The 22,856-nt window shown below is 50.1% G+C and overlaps 1 protein-coding gene across 3 annotated transcripts; it reads left to right on the top strand.

The window, feature by feature from the left end:
• The first annotated feature begins 5,873 nt into the window (after nt 1-5,873).
• Nucleotides 5,874-22,644, top strand: ERBB3 (erb-b2 receptor tyrosine kinase 3). 3 transcript variants are annotated; one of them, XM_036917487.2, is made up of 28 exons: nt 5,874-6,224; nt 9,744-9,895; nt 10,404-10,590; nt 11,284-11,409; nt 12,038-12,103; nt 12,251-12,369; nt 12,476-12,617; nt 12,984-13,097; nt 13,191-13,311; nt 14,811-14,884; nt 15,056-15,146; nt 15,360-15,565; nt 15,756-15,885; nt 16,024-16,114; nt 16,325-16,479; nt 16,856-16,909; nt 17,252-17,393; nt 17,970-18,089; nt 18,213-18,311; nt 18,491-18,676; nt 18,842-18,997; nt 19,241-19,316; nt 19,493-19,639; nt 19,733-19,830; nt 19,921-20,109; nt 20,268-20,339; nt 20,544-20,835; nt 21,009-22,644. In XM_036917487.2, the coding sequence occupies exons 1-28, from the start codon at nt 6,080-6,082 to the stop codon at nt 21,530-21,532; spliced, it is 4,074 nt and encodes a 1,357-aa protein (XP_036773382.2). In that variant the 5' UTR covers nt 5,874-6,079; the 3' UTR covers nt 21,533-22,644. The 3 variants fall into 3 exon arrangements, with proteins under 3 accessions (XP_036773382.2, XP_057363745.1, XP_057363746.1); XM_057507762.1 differs by having other exon boundaries at nt 19,921-20,124; XM_057507763.1 differs by lacking the exon at nt 17,970-18,089 and having other exon boundaries at nt 19,921-20,124.
• The last annotated feature ends 212 nt before the right edge of the window (nt 22,645-22,856 follow it).

Raw genomic sequence — 22,856 nt, 5'->3', positions numbered from 1 at the left:
ACTCTCTCCTTCAGATAATAAAGTCTCTTACGTGGGCCCGTGTCTCCTGAGTCATTCGGGTAAGGAGGGTCGCGGCGAGATACCCTTTCAATGAGACATTACTAATTAAAGGATAGCTTTTTAAATCCCCAACTGTCTGGAAAGTAAAAACATACTATTTAGTAAGCCTTGGGTTAACAAAGAAGAGAAATGATTAAATATTTCAAGCTAAATGAAAGTTTGTAAAACTTCCTAGTTATACAACTTACACTTGAATAAGAGATGTAGAAGAGTGTATATCAATACCTTAATTTTAAAAATTGTTTAAATAAGATATGTAGAACGCATTTGAAAGAAAGGAAAAACATTGGAAACTAATGAACAAAGCATTCAACTCAAGAATGAATCAACTATTAGAACCAGAGTCTTAACATACCTTTCCAGAAGCTGATGCATCATGCAGACAAATACAGTTGATCTGAACTATATAGTTAGCCAGCTAAGTCAATTAGTCATATGGAGAAGAAATGAGAATAGAGAGAATAATATATTCAATGAGCCAGAGGGGCAACAAAGAGAACTCCAGCTAGAATGACAAAGCCAAAAAGGAGACACGCAGAGAGAGAGAGAGAGAGAGATGCAAATCAGAAAAATGCAGGATAAAAATGAGAAACACGTAACAGGGTTTTTAAAAATAATAACAATATTGTTAATGACCATACACTAATGAATTTATAAACCTAGATGAAATGGATGGATTTCTGGGAAAATACGAACAGCAAAGTGGGTTAAGGGGAAATTAAAAATTTTAAGATACTAACAAGCATTTAAATAAATTAAAATGTTAGTCAAACACTTTCCTATCCAAAAATTTCAACCCAAATGATTTTACAGATATATTCTACTGACTTTCAAGAATAGATTCTTACTAGTTTATGCAAAATTTTCAGAAACTAGAAAAAAGTGTACAGAAAATTTTATCACAAATCACGTGCAGTAGTAGGAAGCTGGAAGCAGAGTAGTGAACAAATAAAGCATAGGGATCTGTTTAATAGAATATCTTGCAGCAGTTAGGAGCAAAGGACTACAAGACCAGGGATCAAAGAAAGGATGCTGTGGGGTTTTATTTATTTGTTTATTTATTATTTTGTTATCATTAATCTACAATTACACGCAGAACATTGTTTACTAGGCTCCCCCCTTCACCAAGTCCCTCCCCACAATCCCCGTTACAGTCACTGTCCATCAGCGTAGTAAGATGCTGTAGAATCACTACTTGTCTTCTCTGTGTTGTACAGCCCTCCCCATGCCCCCCCCACATTATACATGCTAATCATAATGCCCCCTTTCTTTTTCCCTGCCTTTATCCCTCCCTTCCCACCCATCCTCCCCAGTCCCTTTCCCTTTTCTTGGGTTCTGTGAGTCTGCTGCTGTTTTGTTCCTTCAGCTTTTCTTTGTTCTTATATTCCACATATTAGTGAAATCATTGGTATTTGTCTTTCTCCGCCTGGCTTATTTCACTGAGCATAATACCCTCTAGCTCCACCCATGTTGTTGCAAATGGTAGGATTTGTTTTCTTCTTATGGCTGAACAATATTCCATTGTGTATATGTACCACATCTTCTGTATCCATTCATCTACTGATGGACACTTAGGTTGCTTCCATTTCTTGGCTATTGTAACTAGTGCTGTGATAAACATAGGGGTGCATCTGTCTTTTTCAAATTGGGCTGCTGCATTCTTAGGGTAAATTCCTAGAAGTGGAATTCCTGGGTCAAATGGTATTTCTACTTTGAGTTTTTTGAGGAACCTCCATACTGCTTTCCACAATGGTTGAACTAATTTACATTCCCACCAGCAGTGTAGGAGGGTTCCCCTTTCTCCACAACCTCCACAACATTTGTTGTTGTTTGTCTTTTGGATGGTGGTGATCCTTACTGGTGTGAGGTGATATCTCATTGTGGTTTTAATTTGCATTTCTCGATGACTAGCGATGTGGAGCATCTTTTCATGTGTCTGTTGGCCGTCTGAATTTCTTCTTTGGGGAAGTGTCTGTTCAGCTCCTCTACCCATTTTTTATTTTTATTTTTATTTTTTTTATTGAAGGGTAGTTGACAACAGTATTGCATTACATTAGTTTCAGGTGTACAACACAGTGATTCAACATTTATATACATAATTCTAGGTACCAGGTATCACCATACCAAGTTGTTACAATATTTTGACTATATTCCTTATGCTATACATTACATCCCGGTTACTTATTTATTTTACAATTGGAAGTGTGTTTATATATATATATATTTTTTTTTTTTTGTGAGGGCATCTCTCATATTTATTGATCAAATAGTTGTTATCCACAATAAATTTCTGTATAGGGGGGTCAATACTCAATGCACAATCATTAATCCACCCCAAGCCTAATTTTCGTCAGTCTCCAATCTTCTGATGCATAACGAACAAATTCTTACATGGAGTACAAATTCTTACATAGTGAATAAGTTACATGGTGAACAGTGCAAGGGCAGTCATCACAGAAGCTTTCGGTTTTGTTCATGCATTATGAACTATACACAGTCAGTTCAAATATGAATATTCATTTGATTTTTAAACTTGATTTATATGTGGATACCACATTTCTCTATTATTATTATTTTTAATAAAATGCTGAAGTGGTAGGTAGATACGAGATAAAGGTAGAAAACAGAGTTTAGTGTTGTAAGAGAGCAAATGTAGATGATCAGGTGTGTGCCTGTAGACTATGTGTTAATCCGAGCTAGACGAGGGCAATAAACATCCACGTATGCAGAAGATTTCTCTCAGAACATGAGGGGGGAGGTTCTAAGCCTCACCTCTGCTGCTCCCCATTTTCTCACCAGATGGCCCCCTGCGACTGTGCCTGTCTTAGGTTGTTCCTCCCTTGAGGAATCTTACCCGTCTCTGGCTAACCAGTCATCTTCCGTCTACCCCTTTTTTAATTGGATTATTTGCTTTTTGTTTGTTGAGGTGCATGAGCTCTTTATATATTTTGGATGTCAACCCTTTATCGGATTTGTCATTTATGAATATATTCTCCCATACTGTAGGGTACCTTTTTGTTCTGTTGATGGTGTCCTTTGCTGTACAGAAACTTTTCAGCTTGATATAGTCCCACTTGTTCATTTTTGCCTTTGTTTCCCTTGCCCAGGGAGATATGTTCATGAAGAAGTCGCTCATGTTTATGTCCAAGAGATTTTTGCCTATGTTTTTTTCTAAGAGTTTTATGCTTTCATGACTTACATTCAGGTCTTTGATCCATTTTGAATTTACTTTTGTATATGGGGTTAGACAGTGATCCAGTTTCATTCTCTTACATGTAGTTGTCCAGTTTTGCCAGCACCATCTATCGAAGAGACTGTCACTTCCCCATTGTGTGTCCATGGCTCCTTCATTGTATATTAATTGACCATATATGTTTGGGTTAATGTCTGAAGTCTCTATTCTGTTCCACTGGTCTGTGGCTCTGTTCTTGTGCCAGTACCAAATTGTCTTGATTACTGTGGCTTTGTAGTAGAGCTTGAAGTTGGGGAGTGAGATCCCCCCCACTTGATTCTTCCTTCTCAGGATTGCTTTGGCTATTCGGGGTCTTTGGTGTTTCCATATGAATTTTTGAACTATTTGTTCCAGGTCATTGAAGAATACTGTTGGTAATTTGATGGGGATTGCATCAAATCTGTATATTGCTTTGGGCAGGATGGCCATTTTGAGGATATTAATTCTTCCTAGCCAAGAGCATGGGATGAGTTTCCATTTGTTAGTGTCCTCTTTAATTTCTCTTAAGAGTGTCTTATAGTTTTCAGGGTATAGTCGTGGTTTTTTTTTTTAATGGCAGCTATTACAACACATTTATATGCTGATGGAAATAATCTACCTGAGAAATAAATTGATAATTGAGAAAGAGGATAATACAGGAGAGAAGGAGGAAGGAATGGATTGAGGTGTAGAACTGGAGGGTAGGAGTGGGGTGAAGGATAGCCATGGGGGAGCAGCAATTGGCTTAAAAAGCAGCAAATCACTAGATGGAAATCGGAGTATATCAGTGAGGATGGAGGTAAAATAGCCAGATTGGTAGTAGGAAGGTAAGAATGTTTTCTTGTGATTAATTTTCACAGTAAAGTAAGAACCAAAGCCATCAGCTAATAGTAAGGAGAGAGATAAAGGGATGTTGGATAACTGCAGAAAGCGTTGGTCAATAAAGCCTCCTTCCTTCCTGTATTCAATCAGGGCAGCACCCAACAGAGACAGCCCCTTTCTTGTCAGCTTATCCCTGACATCCAGCACCAGGTTTCTCTCAGTATTGAAGGAGGCTGCCAGAAAACACACTTTGGGATCCAGCTGGGGGGTTGATGATAAAGGGAATAAATACAGATAGCATTAAATGCTTCTTAAAGGTGGAGCGCAGCACTAATTAAGAGCTCTACTGCCTTTCCTCATTAAATCCAAACCACCACCTTATAAATAGATACAACTGTTTTACAAAGAAGCTAAGTAGGGTTTCTCCCTTCAGAACTGGGGGTCCTTGAGCATTAGTGTGAGTAACAAAGCAAAAGGCCCCTTAAAGTGGTCTTAGTTCAGTTGTCGGATGGGAGTTTGATTTTGAGCAGATGAAGCTCCTGTCTCAATGTGACATAAGAAATCCTAGGCAAAAACCTGAGTCCCACTGATCCATAGTGGCCAAGTGGATGACCTTGAAGAAGTACTGTATTTCCAGTTCTGCAAAATGGTGAGGTAGCCTAGCCCACATAATTTTCATGTTAAGTGAAACATTCTGTACGGTTGAGGAGATGCTTGCAAATGAAGTAGATTTAAGCATATGCTAACGTTTCGTTATTGCTATTATGACTGTTACGCAAGTGGTAGGGTAAGGCCCCTGCCCAGGAGCAAAGGTAAGCCTCCAGCAGAGAATGGAGCCTCTAGGGTGCACGTCAGTACGGAGCAAGTTTAAGAGTTGTGGCCGGTAGTCTTGGCTCTGCGAGAAGTGGAATCTTAACTCAAGGCGCAGCTGTTCTGGAAGCCTTCAGGCTGAAACTGGGAAAAAAACTGGGCTCCCTGGCCGGAGAGCCGCTGCAGGGTTGGAAAGGCCATGCTGCGCGCCCGACTGCCTCTGGCCAGCCGAGGGGGCTGGAGATCCCGGGGTGCGCGCCCTTTGTGGGCACAGCCGTCAGTGCCCTCTCCGTGTCCTCTTTCCTCCTCCAGCGCGAGCCCGGGAAGGTGCGCGCGCCTGCGGTGCGTCCGGCGAGCCTCCGGGGATTCCCGACGCCCCGACGGCGCGCAGCTCCGAAGAGGGGCGGAGGCAGCTGTTCTCCCAGGCGGCCGTGCAGGGCAGCGGAGGGGACGGCGACAGGTGTGGGAGCGGAGCCCCTCCAGGCGTGGCAGTGAAAAGGCGGGCTTCGGGCCTGTTCCCAGACTGGAGGCCACCCCCGCCGCCAGCCAAATCCCCGGAGAGGCCGCCGGCGCCGGTCTGGAGGAGGAAGCGGCCGGAGACAGTGCAATTTCACGCGGCCTCCGGGGTCGGGTTCTGCGGTAGGGTAGATGAGTTATGGGTTTAGAGGGGTTTAGGGACAATGAGGTGACCTGAGCGTGAGGCAAAAACACTCTCCGCCGCAAAACACGCGGAGAGAAACACATTCAGAAAGTAAACCCCCCAAGTGACCCAACCGGCTAGGGGAGCTGAGTGACTGGGCTGGTGGGCGAGGCCAACTTCCCGGGGCGGGCGTTGGGGCGCTCTCCCCACCCCCATTACCTTTCCTATCTCGGGGAGTTGGGCCTGCCCCTCCGCTGGGTCCGGTTCCCGGGGAAAGAGAAGGCTGAGCCCGGCGTCCGAGTGCCGGGCTGTGTACAGGGTCCCGGGGCGCCGGGGATGCGGCCGGCTCCGCGGCAGCCGCGCGCCAGAGGGGGCGGCCGTGACTCAGCCGCGCGCTCCGCCCTCGCGCTCACGGACACGCCCTCCTGCCACCCCGCCCCGGCTCCGTCTCCGGCTCCAGCTCCGGCCCCGCCGCAGTGGGCCACCCCTCCGCAACAGCCGCCAGTTCGCTGGACGGCTCGGGTGGTTCCGCTTCGATGTCCCAGACCAGGTGCCCCGGGCCGGATCCGGCTGGGCTCCCCCGGCCCTCCGCTGGAGTCATGAGGACGAACGCGGCTCTGCAGGTGCTGGGCTTCCTTCTCAGCCTGGCTCGGGGCTCCGAAGTGGGCAACTCTCAGGCAGGTAAGCGGCGCGCGAGCACCGGCCGGCTGGGAACCTGGGGTCCCAAACCCGGTGCGCTGAGTTCTGGAGGGCGGGGCAGGGACTGGAGCGCGGGCAGGGCCGGCTGGGACCACCTGGCCCGGGACCGCCCGGCTCGGGTTCTCCGCTCTAGTTCCCGGACCCTGTGCTCGGCTGGTTCCGACGGGACGCGAGTCCTAGACCACCACCCTCCTGCCTCCTCAGCGTGTCGCCCACTCTTTAATTTGCTTCCCTGGTGGGGCAGATGCCGAGACAGGTCGCACTGCTGAGGGCCCTGCAGGGAGGGGAGCTGGGACTTCCATTCTGAAAAAGTGAGGAGATCCGAGGAAAATGGAGGTGGCGATCTCGGAGGGAGTGGGTGGTCTCACTGTGCTCCCCTACCGCCCTCCCGGGCTCCAGCTACCTCCAGTTTCGTTGTTTTGCCGACAGGGCGGAACTGTGGGAGGGTTAGAGGGGGTTGTTCTCCAGTGCTGGAAAACAAGAGTGGCACCTCCTCTCGGTGAGTGGGCCTGCCCCAGGGAGGGCTAAGGTTAACCAGAGGGCTGAGTCCAGGTGACATCAGGGTGAGAGGCCATGCAGATGTTGACTGACCTCGTTCCCGCAAAATAATAAAGCTGGCTGGTCCCGGACTTAACCAAACTCTCTTTGTCAGGACCCAAATAAATTCAACTGATATTTATTGAGCATCTACTATGTACAAGGCCCCGGTCCAGAGCTGCAGGGTCAAGGACTTCTAGCCTGTATTTCTCTTTGTCTTTTCTGTCTGTAGCCTGAGGGCTACAGGGCACCCCTCCTGCCCACTGAGCCCCCTGTCCTGGAGAGTACTTCTGGCTCTAGCTTCTCCACCTCCCTTCTGCTTATAGTATGCTTCTGTCTCTAGGAGTCTGGACCAGCCAGGTCACTCTTCCATTCCTCCTCCCACCACCCTGCCCCCGCGGCCATCCGAACCTACCCCTTTGGCTACATCTTTTGGACGGGGGCCACAGGAGCGGTGCTGGTGGTGCTGGCGTTGCTGGCCTGGGAGGGAGGAAAACTGTTGATCTCCTCCCCTCCCCCTAACCTCAGCCTGGGGTTTGGCATCTCCAGGGCCCCTGCCCCAGAGTGGGAGTGGAAGAAACACCTGTGCTTCCCCCACAGTTGCTGGGCCTAAATTTAGACCAGGGATCTTGGGATGTGAACACTCCCAGCTGGTGGAGGGAGTGCCTGAGTCTAGACTCTCCTATTGCCAGTGAGGACTGCTGTGTTGGGAGGTGTGTTAATGAATCTATTCTGGCAATGAAATTAGGTGGGAGGCTTAAAATGAGGGGAGTCTTCTGCCTTTTCCCTCCAGGCTGCTCTTTGCTGAAAAACACTCTTAGGGCTGAAAACTGTGATGCTGACGGAGCTTGAGTGTGTTGGGACAAGGGAAGGGAGTGCTGAGGGTGGGCGTCTGGGGACTGGAGTGGGAGAAACTGAGTAGAGTGACTGTATCACCGTCCCAGCCAGACCACTGGAATCTGCAACCAGGAACCCAGGAGTTCCAGAGCCCAGCCACTGCTGAGGTTGGCAGGCAGGGTCGGGTCTCTTTACCCTTTATCTGGACCTTGCAGCCTCTGGGCATCCTGCCCTGTCTTGGTACTTCTATAGCCCCTTTGTCCTGGCTGTGATAGGGGTGGGGTATATTGGAGAGCAGGCCTCTGGTTGAGGAGGGGCTGGAGATTCTTGCTGTGACCCTCCCCAGCCCTCCTCCCCAAGCTGTGGGGTTCCTCTTTAAGTGGTGTTGTCCATACTCTTCCCACCCAGGCCCTTTGCTCCAGGTTTGTGTAATGTGGACTTTACCCTCAGGGTGGCAGGGAACTGGGGGCCTGTAACACTGTAGCCTTCCAGGCACAGACACAGAGTCTGCACAAACATGCCTGGGCAGGTGGGATAGAGGGGGCCACCTGAAGTACTTCCTAAATAAGGAAACCCAAGGACGGAACCATTATAGATTTCCACTGTCAGGGAAGTTGTGTGCGTGTTGTGTATGTGTGTCACGAGTGCATGCATGTACACACACATACCCTGCTTCCCTGTGCAGAACTCTTGGCTCCTCCCTTATCTGGGGAGAAGGGTTGTCTCCCTGACTTGGAAGAGGGGTGTCCTGCCAGGAAGGGGGTTGGGTGGGGCTGTTTCAGAAATGACTAAGCTTCCTAGTCTCTTTCTTTTCAGCCCAAGGACCCTGGAGTTCCCAGGCTCGTCTGTGGGCTACTGGCCTGCTTACCCATCTGCTGGGTCTAGTCCAGCCCCTTCCACATGTGGAGTGGTAGGGAAGGGAGTCCTCAAAGTGCTCAGACTAGGGCTGTATCTAGAAAGAGGGGTTGGGCCTTACAGCTTCCCCTCCTTCTAGTCCCACCCCTGCCTCCCACTAAGCTGACTGGCCTCTGGCCTAGGGGAATGGTGAGTGGAACAGGTGGGATCTACTGCCCCAGTCTTTCATGAGGCCATAGTAAAGGGAGAAGCCCAGGATTTCCTGCAGTCCCTGAGCCGGCCTTACCTACAAGGTAACATGTACCGCAAGACTAACATGCCTCACGTGCCTGAGTCTAGGCTCTCCTGTTGCCAGTGAGGACTGCTGTGTTGGGAGGCATGTTAATGAATCTATTCTGACAATGAAATTAGGTGGGAGGCGTAAAAGGAGGGGAGTCTTCTGCCTTTTCCCCCTAGGCTGCTCTGTCTTTGCTGAAAAACACTGTTAGGGCTGGAAAGTGTGATGCTGACGGAGCTTGAGTGTGTTGGGACAGGGGAAGGGAGTGTGGAGGGAGGCCGGAGTTGAGGAAGGGGTACCAGGGTAGGTAACCAGCTCCTTATCTTAAGGCTTTAAAGACAAAGCTCACATTGACAACCCCCCATCTCTCCCCTCTAGTGAGGTCATTTGTCTGTGCCTCAAGGCTGGGGGGCAATTGCTGCTGAGGACAGGGTGTCTGGGGGCAGAGTGGGGCAGCCCCCTCCTCCTAAACAGAATCGCCTCATTGTGGGCTGGGCTCTTCAGGCACTGCCCCCACCCTCAGTAGACACAATAGGGCCTGTGTGCTAGCCCCAAAGAGATATTTATTCCATGACATAGAGGCGGGATGGGAGTAGAGAAGTGCCCTGGCTGGAGTGGGAAGGGGAAGAGGGTAGCCAAGTTGTGGTCCTTTCTAATTTCTTTCTAAGGAGAGGGAAAAAACCCTACATCCTCCTTGATTAACCCCTTAGTACCCCAAGTAATACCTGAAAGAGGCACAGAGGAGGCCCTGGTGGAAAAAGAAAACCCTTTCATCTTCTTGTAGGGGGATGGTGAGGGGATCCTGAGGAGAGGGAGTGAAGGCCCTCAGTCCAACCAAGGCCTTTGCATCTGTCTCTAGGGGTGACACTTGTAGGCAGCTACCTTGCCATCCTGTGAAATGTTAACTGAAGGAGGGCAGCCCACAGGGTGGTCTTGGGAATGGGGCTGAAAACTTGTGTGCAGCCCTCTGCCACTCTTACCTCCACTTTAAACAGTGTGTCCTGGGACTCTGAATGGGCTGAGTGTGACCGGTGATGCTGAGAACCAATACCAGACGCTATACAAGCTCTACGAGAGGTGTGAGGTGGTGATGGGGAATCTGGAGATTGTGCTCACAGGCCACAGTGCTGACCTCTCTTTCCTGCAGGTTAGAACGCCTGACCCTGCCTCACCCAGGCCCCTCCCTTCCCCCAGAAGCCTCCTCTCATTCTGCAGGGCCACCCTCTGCTGGAGTTGAGGTTCCTAACAATTACCCTTGTGGATTGATGGGGACAATAACTGGAATCTGGGACCTATGGTGAGGTCCCTGCAGCCAGGGGATTGTCATGAGAAGGGGACAGGGGCAGGATGGTGCTACTGTAGAGAGGCACCTGAGGACAGAGAGGTACCTGGAGAGATGAGGAGCCCCAAGCAGGGGCCCTCCTGGCCCCAGGAACTCTGGGAAGGAGACTGTAGGATACTAGAATTCCTTAATGATTCCCGCTGTGTGTCTTCACCTGCACGGGGACACAGTAGCATGTCCAGTTTACTCCCTACCCCAAACTAGGAACTAGAAAGGATTAGGGGAGCTAGGAGTTCCTTAGTGCCCTGGGGAAGGAGAGGGGATTGAGACCCGTTGCCCTGCTGTCCTCGCTGACTCATCTGCTCTGGCACAGTGGATCCGAGAGGTGACGGGCTATGTCCTTGTGGCCATGAACGAGTTCTCTACACTGCCACTGCCCAACCTCAGAGTGGTGCGGGGCACCCAGGTCTACGATGGGAAGTTCGCCATCTTTGTCATGTTGAACTATAACACCAACTCCAGCCATGCTCTGCGCCAGCTCCGCCTCACTCAGCTCACTGGTCAGTTCTGCGGGTTCCTTCTGGTCTTGCCTCTCAGCCATCTGCCGCCAGATGCCTTTTTGGCGACATTTGGCAAGGCTGCTCACTCTTTGTGCTCCTGTCAGGTGCATACCACCTTAAAAGCTACTGGTTTAAAGGCCCACTGCTCCTTAAACAATACAGGGTCCTAATAGGCAGCTGGGGCGTCTGCCTCACAGGGAGGGTCCTTGGGTCCTGATGGGGCTGGAGTTAGAGCTGGATCTGTTATCCACTGCTCTAACTTCAAAGTACTGTGTACCTTGAGGTCCCTCCTTCCCTGGGAATGGGAATCCTACCTCCTCCCCCTCACAGTTCCCCACTAGCTGGAGGAATATAGGAGTTAACAGTCACTGGCCACCTAGTTCCCCCAGTCAGGCTGGAAAACACACAGGTGGGACAGGGGTGGAGGGGTGGGGCATGAGTCAGGCTCCCTCCCTCTTTCTTTCTCTTCCCCTCCCCCACTGGCTAAACCGGATCTGGACAGGTGTCTGGGGAGACAGGGTTTCTTACTGCCTGGTTCCTCCTCTGTCCTACAAGGTTAGCCTTCTCTGCAAGGTGGACTGAATTGGACATAACCATCTGCCCCTGAGTCAGGGTGGCCTTTTGGACTGAGTGGGGGAGGGAGGGGGAGGCCTGCGTAGCTCTTAACCCCGCCACTTCTCTGTGCTACTTTAGAGATTCTGTCAGGGGGCGTTTATATTGAGAAGAACGACAAACTTTGTCACATGGATACAATTGACTGGAGGGACATCGTGAGGGACCGACACGCTGCGATAGTGGTGAAGGACAATGGCAGGAGCTGTGAGTGGCCATGACCGTGCTCCCCTCCCCATCACCAGAGTGACTTCTTTCCCGCCATCTTCACATCCCTGATCTGACCCCACCTTCCCACTGAACAAACACCTCAGGCCTTAGACCCAAGGAGCCTGCCAGGAGGGTGTAGTTCATTCCCCTAGAATCCAAACCACAGAAGCAGTGGGTCAAGAAAAGGGGCAGAAGATCTCTGTATGTTAAGTCTTTGGACTCTACATCTATTTCCACTATAACATCCTCCATTCTCCTTGAAACCTACCTTACCCTGACCACTGGGGACTGACACTGTCCCTGACAATCTGCTGCTCCCTTCCACTGACTCACACATATCCCCGCTGGGTTCAGTTTGCCAAGGAGGAGCCAAGCTCATGGATTTGAACTAGGCCTGAGCTTGGCATCTGTCCCAGACCTCCCCCTTCAGTTGCCCTGTGGGTGGTGTGGAGGCGTGGCTCCACCTCTGTTGACAGCCTGCCCTGCTCTGCAAGGGCAAGGAGGGACACTGCCCTGGCTCTTCGCTTCCCAGGACTGGGGTGCCTATATGCTGATATCATCCCATTGAGTCATGCAAGCCTTTCTTGCCCTGATGGCCCCTCACGTTGCTTTCCTTCCCAACCAGGTCCCCCCTGTCATGAGGTCTGCAAGGGGCGATGCTGGGGTCCTGGACCAGAAGATTGCCAGACATGTGAGTTTACTTTCCTTTAAAAATTTCATATCCCTGCCCACACTGCCTGTTTTGTTAACCCTGGGGGCAGGGCAGAGCCTAGAAGGCTAGAGGGTGAGAGTGGCCTCAGAATGCAGAACTGACAGCTCCACTTTCTCCCCTACGTAGTGACCAAGACCATCTGTGCCCCTCAGTGCAATGGCCACTGCTTTGGGCCCAACCCCAACCAGTGCTGCCATGATGAGTGTGCGGGGGGCTGCTTGGGCCCGCAGGACATGGACTGCTTTGTATGTGCTCTACTGCCTTTGCCTGGGCTCAGAAGGGGGATGTGGGCTTTACAGAGGAGGTAGGGCTACATGTAACATGAGTTTTAGGAGTCTCCCACGTTCCTAGGCCTGCCGACTCTTCAATGACAGTGGAGCCTGTGTACGCCAGTGTCCACAGCCTCTTGTTTACAACAAGCTAACTTTCCAGCTGGAACCCAATCCCCACACCAAGTACCAGTATGGTGGAGTTTGTGTAGCCAGCTGTCCCCGTAAGTGTCTGACAGGAAGGAACAATGGTAGTGGAACCGGGATTTCAGACAAAATTTTAGTAGGCAAAGGGAACAGGTTGGGTGGTAGATAGGGGTATAGAGGGCAAATGGTTGTGATCATACACGCACCCCAGTGAGTGACCCCTAGTCCTGTTTCCTCATCAGCTTCCCCAGGATGTCCAGCAATTGCTCCTAGTGCTGCTCCTTGGAGCCACAGAACAAAGGGCCTTTATAACCCCTAGGACAGCGCTGGAGGAGGCTCAGGGGGTGGATGGGCAAATCCAGTGCAGAGCAGGAGGGAACAGGTTCAGTTGGTAGCTGGCAATGTTCCTCCCTCATCTCTAAAGGTGCCTTCCTCTTTCCTAGATAACTTCGTGGTGGATCAAACATCTTGTGTCAGGGCCTGTCCTCCTGACAAGATGGAAGTAGATAAAAATGGACTCAAGATGTGTGAACCTTGTGGGGGGCTGTGCCCCAAAGGTGAGTAGGGAATGCTAAAGAGTTGGTGAAGAAACATCCTTTCCCCTGAGACTACTCAGGCACCATCCCACTGTACCTCTTTTATGTTTGCAGCCTGTGAGGGCACAGGCTCTGGGAGCCGCTTCCAGACTGTGGACTCTAGTAACATCGATGGATTTGTGAACTGCACCAAGATCCTGGGCAACCTGGACTTTCTTATCACCGGCCTCAATGGGTTAGAGGTTCTACTTTCCCTCCCTGGCACCCCACCACAGCCGCCCCTTCACAATTCATTTCATTGGCTCAACCCTTTACATGTGGGACTGATTAGAAATCTAAATCTCTTAGAGGTCACAGAGGATCTGACAATGCTTAACTCAGTCTCTCACCCAGGGCTAGACTCTCCTCAGAGACACCCCTGAGCAATCCCCTCAGAGACATCTAGCTGAGTGGCAAGGGACAGGGACATTTTGTCTCCTTAAAGTTCCCCAAAAATTCTTCTTTCAACTTAACATAAAAATCTGCCTCCCCCTGACTTCCAGTTACTTCCTTGAAGCAGAACCACAAAGAGCAAAGGGACTTTCTAATTCACATGACAGCCATTAAAGTGTGTGTGTACATGTGAAACTGTAGGGCCACTTGCCTTATTTCTTTTGACAGGATTTTAGGTCTGCACTAGAGTTGCAGAAGTGGTATTAAGATTTCCCATATACTTTATACCCATTTCTGTCAAATGTTAGTATTATACTGTATGTGCTACTATTTTCATTCCACACAATGTACACGCTCACACATGCACAGAGTGACACGCTCTTTTACCCTAGTTACGTTTCAGTGTATATTACTTAAAAACAAGAATATTTTCTTACCTAACCACAATACAATTGTTTGAACCAGGAAATTAACACTGATACAAATGTTCTGTAATTTACAGACTTTATTCAGAGCTTACTAATTGTCCTATTGATGTCCTGGATCATACATGACATTCAGTTATTATGTCTCTTCAGTTGCTAATCTGTTACAGTTCATGATTGGCCCTGTTGATGAGCACGGGGCAGGTAGTTGGGAGAATGTTCCTTAGTTGGGCTTGTGTGATATTTCCTTATACTTAAATTCAAGTTAAGCATTTTGATAGGAATGCTACAGATGTATTCTCCGCGCATCATACCCAGGAGGCACACGATGTTGATTTGTACCATCACTGGTAATGACATCTCTGATCACTTGGTTAAAATGATGTCTGCCAGGTTTTTCTACTGTAAAGGTTTTTCCCTTTTCAATAAATTATCTCGCCTGAATCAGTTCTTATAATGAGAGTTGTCCGATAATGGTTTTCTAATTCCATTACTCCTTCTGTGTTTATTTGTCAGCATTTTAGTGTTAAGAAGAGTCTTCCCTTCCCATTTACTTACTTATTTAATCTGTACTTTATTCAGTGGCTTATAATCTTTTACAGTCATTGGTTTGGTGTTCAGTTGCCCCTGGTCTGGCCATCAGAGCCCCTCAGGCTGGCTCTTGTGCTTGTTGGGCCTGCAGCCTTCATTTCTGAGCACTTTCTTAGCTTTTTGCACAAGATGCTGTAGGCTCCCAGCCCTACTACCATTTCTCCAAGGAGTCCTGTTTCCTTTTAGTGGAGAATGATATTTAGAAACTAAGTTCTGGGGTCAGGCATGCTCATTGCTAGTAGGTCACAAATCCACCTTGTTAACTGGTGTTTACTGTTCTCTGCAGAGACCCGTGGCACAAGATCCCTGCCCTGGACCCTGAGAAGCTCAGTGTCTTTTGGACAGTACAGGAGATCACAGGTGAGTGGGAGGAGAGGCTACCCTTTCTGAGGGGAATAGAAGAGCCCCTCGTACACGCTGTGGTCTAACTACTTGAGGAAATCATGTCCCAGGTGGCCTGGGCGGGGCGGGAGAACATGCGGGAGAGTAAGGGGAGAAGGCCCCTGTTCATACACCTCTCTAACCCCTTAGGATATCTGAACATCCAGTCCTGGCCTCCCCACATGCATAACTTCAGTGTCTTTTCCAACCTGACAACCATTGGGGGCAGAAGCCTGTACAAGTGAGTAAAGGGTGTGAATGTAGCAGCGCCTCCTGGCAGTGACTCTGTTTCCTAGTGACTCACAGACACTGTCACATGCAGCCGGCCCACAGGATCTGACAGGTGATGGGGAAAAGGCAAAAGAACAGGGGTCCGTCCGTCTTGGGGGACTGCCTAGCCCAGAGCAGGTGTTCCCCTGTTTCCTGCCCTCTCATCCTGTCTCCTTGTCCTCAGCCGGGGCTTCTCATTGCTGATCATGAAGAACCTGAATATAACATCACTGGGCCTCCGATCCTTGAAAGAAATTAGTGCAGGGCGTATCTACATAAGTGCCAATCGGCAGCTCTGCTACCACCATTCTCTGAACTGGACCAGGCTGCTGCGGGGGCCTTCAGAAGAGAGACTAGACATCAAGCACAATCGGCCCCGGAGAGACTGCTGTGAGGGATGGGCACTGGGTGGATGGGAGAGGGAGCTGCGAGGAGAGGCTGGGAGCCCGCTCGCCCAGCAGGGGAGCAGGGGTGGGTGGAGCCCAGGAGAGGGGGATGTTAGGCTGGAAGCAGGTAGGAGGACTTCAGGAGAGGGCTTGTGAGGAGACCTTGGACTCCTAACCACCCCCTTCCTTTCCAGTGGCAGAAGGCAAAGTGTGTGACCCACTGTGCTCCGGGGGATGCTGGGGCCCAGGCCCTGGTCAGTGCCTGTCGTGTCAGAACTACAGCCGAGGTGGTGTCTGCGTGACCCACTGCCACTTTCTGAATGGGTACAGTGAAGGAGGGGGTCAAGAATGAGTGGGGGTTGGGTCCTGGGATGGCACCTGGAAGCCTTCAGACAACAAGCATGTGCCTTGGTGGGAACCCTGTGGTTGGGGGATCGGGACTTAGAAGTGATCCCATTACAGGGAGCCTCGGGAGTTCGCCCATGAGGCCGAATGCTTCCCCTGCCACCCGGAATGCCAGCCCATGGAGGGCACTGTCACCTGCAATGGCTCGGTACAGTAGCAGCACCAGGGTCTCTAGGACAAAGGGCAGGGATGATGCTGGAGGGCCTAGGAAATGATGTGGCCACATCTCAGGGCCAGCACCAGGAAGCCAGGTGGTGCTAGGTCTGTGCTTGGAGCATTGCAAGTGGCTGGGTTGTTCTCACTGGGAGGTAGGAACTGACCTTAGGATCCCATTTTTCCTGACCTCTCTTGCACCCAGGGCTCCGATGCTTGTGCCCAATGTACCCACTTCCGAGATGGGCCCCACTGTGTGAGCAGCTGCCCCTATGGAGTCCTGGGTGCGAAGGGCCACATCTACAAGTATCCAGATGCCCAGAATGAATGCCGGCCCTGCCATGAGAACTGCACCCAGGGGTCAGTGATGGGATGATAGGAGGAGGCCAGGGTGAGGAGTAAGGGCCCAGAAGTAGGAGGAAAGGAGAGTGAGGGGAGCAGAAAGAAGAAAGGGACTGTGGTTGAAGAATCACTCCCAGCTTACGCAGCAAAGGATTGGACAAGGAACTGTAATAACTACGCAAAATCAGAGCACAGTTAGGGAACCTGGAATCACCTCAGCTCGGGAGCCCCTTCAGGAGAGCGAGCCAGAGGCTTGGGCTGTATCCAGGCTCTGACTTGGGTTCCAGGGTGGGACACTCATAGGGACCCACAGGTTGTGTGTTGATGCTGTTGGAATGGGGCCTCCAGTGGGAGTCTCCCAGGCTCCATTTAAGAAGGTGACTTTCTTCTCCAGGTGTAAGGGACCTGGGCTGCAAGACTGTTTAGGCCAAACACTGGCACTGATCAGGTAATAATGGGCTTGGAGATTTAGAAAGCTGGGGTATCTGGGAGTGAAGCTCAGGAGAGGGAAGTTACCTGCTGGGAAGAGTTGAGTCTCTATTCATTCTGTTCTTCTATCTACAATCCCCTAAGGGGAATCCTGACTTCTGGCTTTCCTGTCCTGAAATTAACTTGCAGTATGCTCAGGGGTCTAGATTTAGGTTAACTCCTTCAGTGCTCAAGGATATATGTGTGTGTGTGAATGTTAACTTCTTGCTCTAGATGTGCACCATACCTTTCATACAGGTATAGATGACATGTGTAAGGGAGGAACAGACTCAGGATAATGCTGGGCTTCTTTATCTCACAGCAAAACCCATCTCGCAATGGCTTTAACAGTGGTAGTAGGATTGGCCATGATTTTCTTGAGCCTGAGTGGCACTTTCCTCTATTGGCGTGGGCGCCGGATTCAGAATAAGAGGGCTATGAGGCGCTACTTGGAGCGGGGTGAGGTGAGTACCTAGCTCACCCTTGAAAGGTATGCTCTTCCACTGAGCTTCCTCCTTCCCCAGAGACTTGATTCCTTTCTTTAAGGAGATAGCATGATCCACTAGAAAGAACTCTGGCCAGAGAAGTGGGAGACATGCATTCTTATCTTGATTTTGCCATTGATTTGCCACATGACTTTGAGAAAGTTCCCTTCCTTCTCTGTGCCTCAGGTTATGCATGTACAACGTTCACCCTTACAGGGTGAAGGGGGATAATGCAGGCGCGTGTGCATCGGAAAGTATAGACAGTGGTATAAAAGTGGTACTCAAGGTGATAGTGTCACCAGCTCTACCCCATTGCCCCATCAAAAACCCAAGCCTCTTGATCCCTGACCTCATGAAGACTAATAGCTTCCTCAGTCCTCAGGTCTGTTATTCCCCAATATGCCTGCAGTGCTTTCTAAGACAAAAGACAGTTTCTCTTCCCATTCCCGGCTCCTTTGGGCTTTGCTGCTCTTGGCATCCACCTGTGGAGAAGGGGGTAGGAGTGGGACATGGGAGTGGGTTTTCCTGAGTGCCCCCTTCCCACCTGCTCCTCAGAGCATAGAGCCCCTGGATCCCAGCGAAAAGGCTAACAAAGTCTTGGCCAGAATCTTCAAGGAGACAGAGCTAAGGAAGCTTAAAGTGCTCGGCTCCGGTGTCTTTGGAACTGTGCACAAAGTGAGTGGCCCACAGAAATTCGGGAGGTAGGGAGAGGATCTAGGGTGCAGGGGAGAAAGATTTAGGGGAAGAACTAGCCTGGGGAGAATGACCTTAGACTGACTCCTGCCCCAAACTTCCCAGGGAGTGTGGATCCCTGAGGGCGAATCAATCAGGATCCCAGTCTGCATTAAAGTCATTGAGGATAAGAGTGGACGACAGCGTTTTCAAGATGTGACAGACGTAAGTGAAGCAGGGGTCTTCCGTATGCCCGAGGAGAGGTGCCAGTGTTAGGTAAGGAGAGGCACAGTCCTGTTGGCAGGCACTAGGTCACTGTGCTGCTGTCCTTGAATGCTAGGGAGCCCTGGTCTGGGTATAGTGTACCTGTTTGTTCCCTTGATAACCCCTCTTGTGTCTCTTAGCATATGCTGGCTATTGGCAGCCTAGACCATGCCCACATCGTGCGGCTGCTAGGACTGTGTCCAGGGTCATCTCTGAAGCTTGTCACTCAGTACTTGCCTCTGGGTTCTCTGCTGGATCATGTGAGACAACACCGTGGGGCCCTGGGGCCACAGCTTCTACTCAACTGGGGAGTACAGATTGCCAAGGTACGTGGAACATGGAGAAGTTCTGTGATGGAGCTTGTCTGGCTGGGGGCTGGCAGGGAGGGGCTGGGAAGGTTGAAGTTCTGAGAGGTGCCTTTAGGGTTTTTGGTGATTCTGGATCTCAAGGTCCAGCTTCCCCAACCATGAGAATACTTCCTTCTCCTATAGGGTATGTACTACCTTGAGGAGCATGGCATGGTGCATAGGAACCTGGCTGCCCGAAATGTGCTACTGAAGTCGCCTAGTCAAGTTCAGGTGGCAGATTTTGGGGTGGCTGACCTGCTGCCCCCAGATGATAAGCAGCTACTACACAGTGAGGCCAGGGTGAGATGATGTGAGGGCCGGGTAAGGAGGCAGGGGTGGAGCAAAGCATGGGGAGAGGGAGCAGTCAGTGGCCTCTTTCAGCAGCAGTCAGTTGCTGCATGGTGAGTTCAAGAGGAACTGGGAGATGCCAGGAACATAAGTTCAGAGACCAAAGAGAAAAGAATGATAGAAAACTTGGGGTTTGGGAATCCTAAGAAAATGTGTGGCAATCAACTGGTGACACCTTTGTCTTTAATCCCCCAGACTCCAATTAAGTGGATGGCCCTCGAGAGTATCCACTTTGGGAAATACACACATCAGAGTGACGTCTGGAGCTACGGTCAGTCCATCTGGGTGCCCTCTATATCATCACTGGCCCAGCTTCCAAAGTGGCCTGTTGAGACCCCTTCTAGAATTTAAACCCTTTGGATCCTTGCATCAGATAAAGTTCTTCTTCTCTTCGTCTTCATGCCTTGTCTACTTTTGCCATCAGCTAGTCATGTCTTCCTATACCAGGTGTGACGGTTTGGGAGCTGATGACCTTCGGGGCAGAGCCCTATGCAGGGCTGCGACTAGCTCAAGTCCCAGACCTGCTGGAGAAGGGGGAGCGGTTGGCACAGCCCCAGATCTGTACCATTGACGTCTACATGGTTATGGTCAAATGTGAGTTACCTGATGACCCCAGCCATTTATAAGTGACTTCTGTCCCTCCCCTACTCCCCTCTCACTGCCCTACTTCCTGTATCTTACCCCCAGGTTGGATGATTGATGAGAACATTCGCCCAACCTTTAAAGAACTAGCCAATGAGTTCACCAGGATGGCCCGAGACCCACCGCGGTATCTGGTCATAAAGGTGAGTAGGGATTAGAAGATGTCAAGGAGATTTTAGGAACAGGAGACTTGGCTGACCCAGGATCTACCTTAACAATCACCTGCCCTATAGAGAGAGAGCAGGTCCGGAATTCCCCCTGGGGCGGAGCCCTCTGCGCTGACAAACAAGGAACTGGAGGAGGCAGAGCTAGATCCAGAACTAGACCTAGACCTGGACTTGGAGGCAGAGGAAGACAACCTGGCAACCACATTAGGCTCTGCTCTCAGCCTGCCAGTTGGAACACTGAGTCAGCCACGGGGAGTAAGGCACTTTCCGGTTAGTTACCCAAGACTTTGAAACCCTGAGCCATCTGCACACCTGTACCCTGATGAGCCCTACAGCTGCCCAGATTGACTGCTCAGAGGCCCCCATGGTGAGATTTCTCCTTTAATCTAAACCTTTTTCACTCTTCATCATAGAGCCAGAGCCTTTTAAATCCATCATCTGGTTACATGCCTATGAACCAGAGTAATCTTGGAGAGGCTTCCCAGGTAAGGTCTGTCTCTAAAGGCTGTGAGTGGCTGGGTGGCAGGGTCTTAGGATTTGCAAGGGGTAGTGTGGGAGACTTTGGAAACCTGTGAGGTTTAATCGTGTCCTACAAAAAAGGCATTGAACAACCCCCATGGCCTCTTAAACAAACACCTTTTATGTCCTTGTCTCTCTCTATACCTCTGTGTTATTATTTCCCTCCTCAGGATTCTGCAGTCTGTGGAGGTAGTGGGTGCCCCCATCCAGCCTCTCTGCATCCAGTGTCACGGGGACGCCTGGCATCAGAGTCGTCAGAGGGCCATGTGACAGATTCTCAGGCTGAGCTGCAGGAGAAGGTGTCAATGTGTAGAAGCCAGAGCCGGAGCCCGAGGCCACATGGAGACAGTGCCTATCATTCCCAGCGCCATAGCCTGCTTACTCCTATCACCCCACTGTCCCCACCAGGGTTAGAGGACGAGGATGGGAATGGCTACGTGATGCCTGACCCACACCACAAAGGTGCCTGGCTCTCTCTGGGGCTCTCCTCAGATCTTCTCTCTCTTTCTCCGGGCTCCTTCTAATCCTGTCTCCTCTAACATCCCCCTCTTCCTTTTTCCCTCGCTCTCCCCCAATCCCCACTGCCTATTACAGAGACATTCTCCTCATACTTAGCCTCTCTCCTCAACTTCCAGGTACTCCCTCCTCCCGGGAAGGTACCCTTTCTTCAGTGGGCCTCAGTTCTGTTCTGGGTACTGAAGAAGAGGATGAAGATGAGTATGAATACATGAACCGGAGGAAAAGGCGCAGCCCTCCTTGTCCTCCAAGGCCAAGTTCCCTTGAGGAGCTGGGTTATGAATACATGGATGTGGGATCAGACCTCAGTGCCTCCCTAGGCAGCACACAGAGTTGCCCACTCAACCCTGGGCCCATCATGCCCACTGCTGACACAGCTCCAGATGAGGACTATGAATATATGAATCAGCGACATGGTGGAGGAGGTCCTGGGGGGGATTATACAGCCATGGGGGCCTGCCCGGCAGCTGAGCAAGGTTATGAAGAGATGAGAGCTTTCCAGGGGCCTGGACACCATGCTCACCATGTCCATTATGCCCGCCTCAAAACTCTACGTAGTTTAGAAGCCACTGACTCTGCCTTTGATAACCCAGATTACTGGCATAGCAGGCTTTTCCCCAAGGCCAATGCCCAGAGAACATAACCCCTGCACTCTGAAGTACTCAGGGAGCATCTGATGGCAGCTAGTGTTTCTAGAGGGTACCCCTCTTCTCCCTAGTCCCTCTCCCTTCCGGGTCTTAGCCCAGTTTCCCCCTAGTCCTAGACAACTCCATGCAACCTTTGGAGGCTTTTAAACACTTCTGACACAGATATTCTCCTGTTATGTAGCCAGCAGCGCACTTTCTTCTCTTCCCAACCCCAGGAAAGGAGCTTCCCCTTTTGTGAGCTGTCCAATCCCATTCCTCAGCTTCCTCAGGGGAAATCCCTGATATATGAAAGGTCACTCTCCACATCCTTTCTCTCAGACTGATTTGTACATTGTAGGCTTTAAAGTGTACCTTTGTTTCCCATCAGACTCCTAGTGAAGAGGAAAGGGGAGACCTGGCAAGGGAAAGTAAAATTTTGGCTTGTGATTCTTAACCTCTGGAAAGAATGGAAAGCTTAAAATCTTGTGGAATAAAGAGGTTAGGAGAAGATAAGATTACTATTAATTGAGCATCCACTATGTGCTAGGCTTCATGCTAAACTTTACCTACATTATCTCAATCCTTACAACAAATTTGTGAACTAGGTATTATCCCATTTTACAAATAAGGGAACTGAGCCTTAAAGAGATTAAGTAAATTAAGAGGTAGATTCAGGATTCAAAAACTTGCAAAATATGTAGTCTTACTGTAAGGTTTCAAGGCAAACTGCTGTTGTAACTCAAGAACCTTACTCAGGGGCATTGTCCCGTTTTTGCATGGAATCAAGTGTAACCCTAATGACCACAGCCTCCTCCAAAACCCTGGACTTCTCAGGAAGTGGGGGGAAGGGAGTGGTCAGAAGAAAAATAACTGGATGACTTGTGTAAACCACAACCTACATGTGCTATGAGTGATCTCCACTTCTTACCCAAGGGACAGATTGACAAGGGTCCCAAGAGTCACTTGGAGCTATTCCCATCCAGTAGTGGGAAGCTTCCAGTTGGGGTAGAAAGAAGACTCAGCTTCAGACCTGTCCCCTTGGATGGGAAACGCGGGTATCTGTTGTATCACTGAAGTTTTTTTGCTTTGTTTTTATACATGTCTGAATAAAAATGCCAAGGTTTCTCAGCTTACTGTCTATCAAATGAGGAAAACCTTGTGGATAAGCCACCCCTTTGTTCTGCTCCTCAGCAGTGGGATAGTTACCACCACATGCTGCCTTCTGTCTCTTGACAGTCCTCTGTGCCACGCAGCTTTTTGAGCTCCACTTCTTGTTTTCCCGTAAGACCAGCATAGCACACAGCCCTTTTCGTTTAGTAGTTTTACTAGGAAGCTACAGGG

Source organism: Manis pentadactyla, chromosome 9 (assembly GCF_030020395.1).
Source record: "Manis pentadactyla isolate mManPen7 chromosome 9, mManPen7.hap1, whole genome shotgun sequence".
In the NCBI taxonomy this organism is placed as follows: Eukaryota; Metazoa; Chordata; class Mammalia; order Pholidota; family Manidae; genus Manis; species Manis pentadactyla.
This window is presented reverse-complemented; position numbering and strand designations above follow the sequence as displayed.

Coding starts and splice junctions, on each gene's coding strand:
- ERBB3 (XM_057507762.1), top strand. CDS start 6,080: ATGTCCCAGACCAGGTGCCCCGGGCCGGATCCGGCTGGGCTCCCCCGG. Junction 6,225..9,743: donor AGTGGGCAACTCTCAGGCAG/GTAAGCGGCGCG, acceptor CACTTTAAACAG/TGTGTCCTGGGACTCTGAAT. Junction 18,090..18,212: donor TCTTTGGAACTGTGCACAAA/GTGAGTGGCCCA, acceptor CAAACTTCCCAG/GGAGTGTGGATCCCTGAGGG.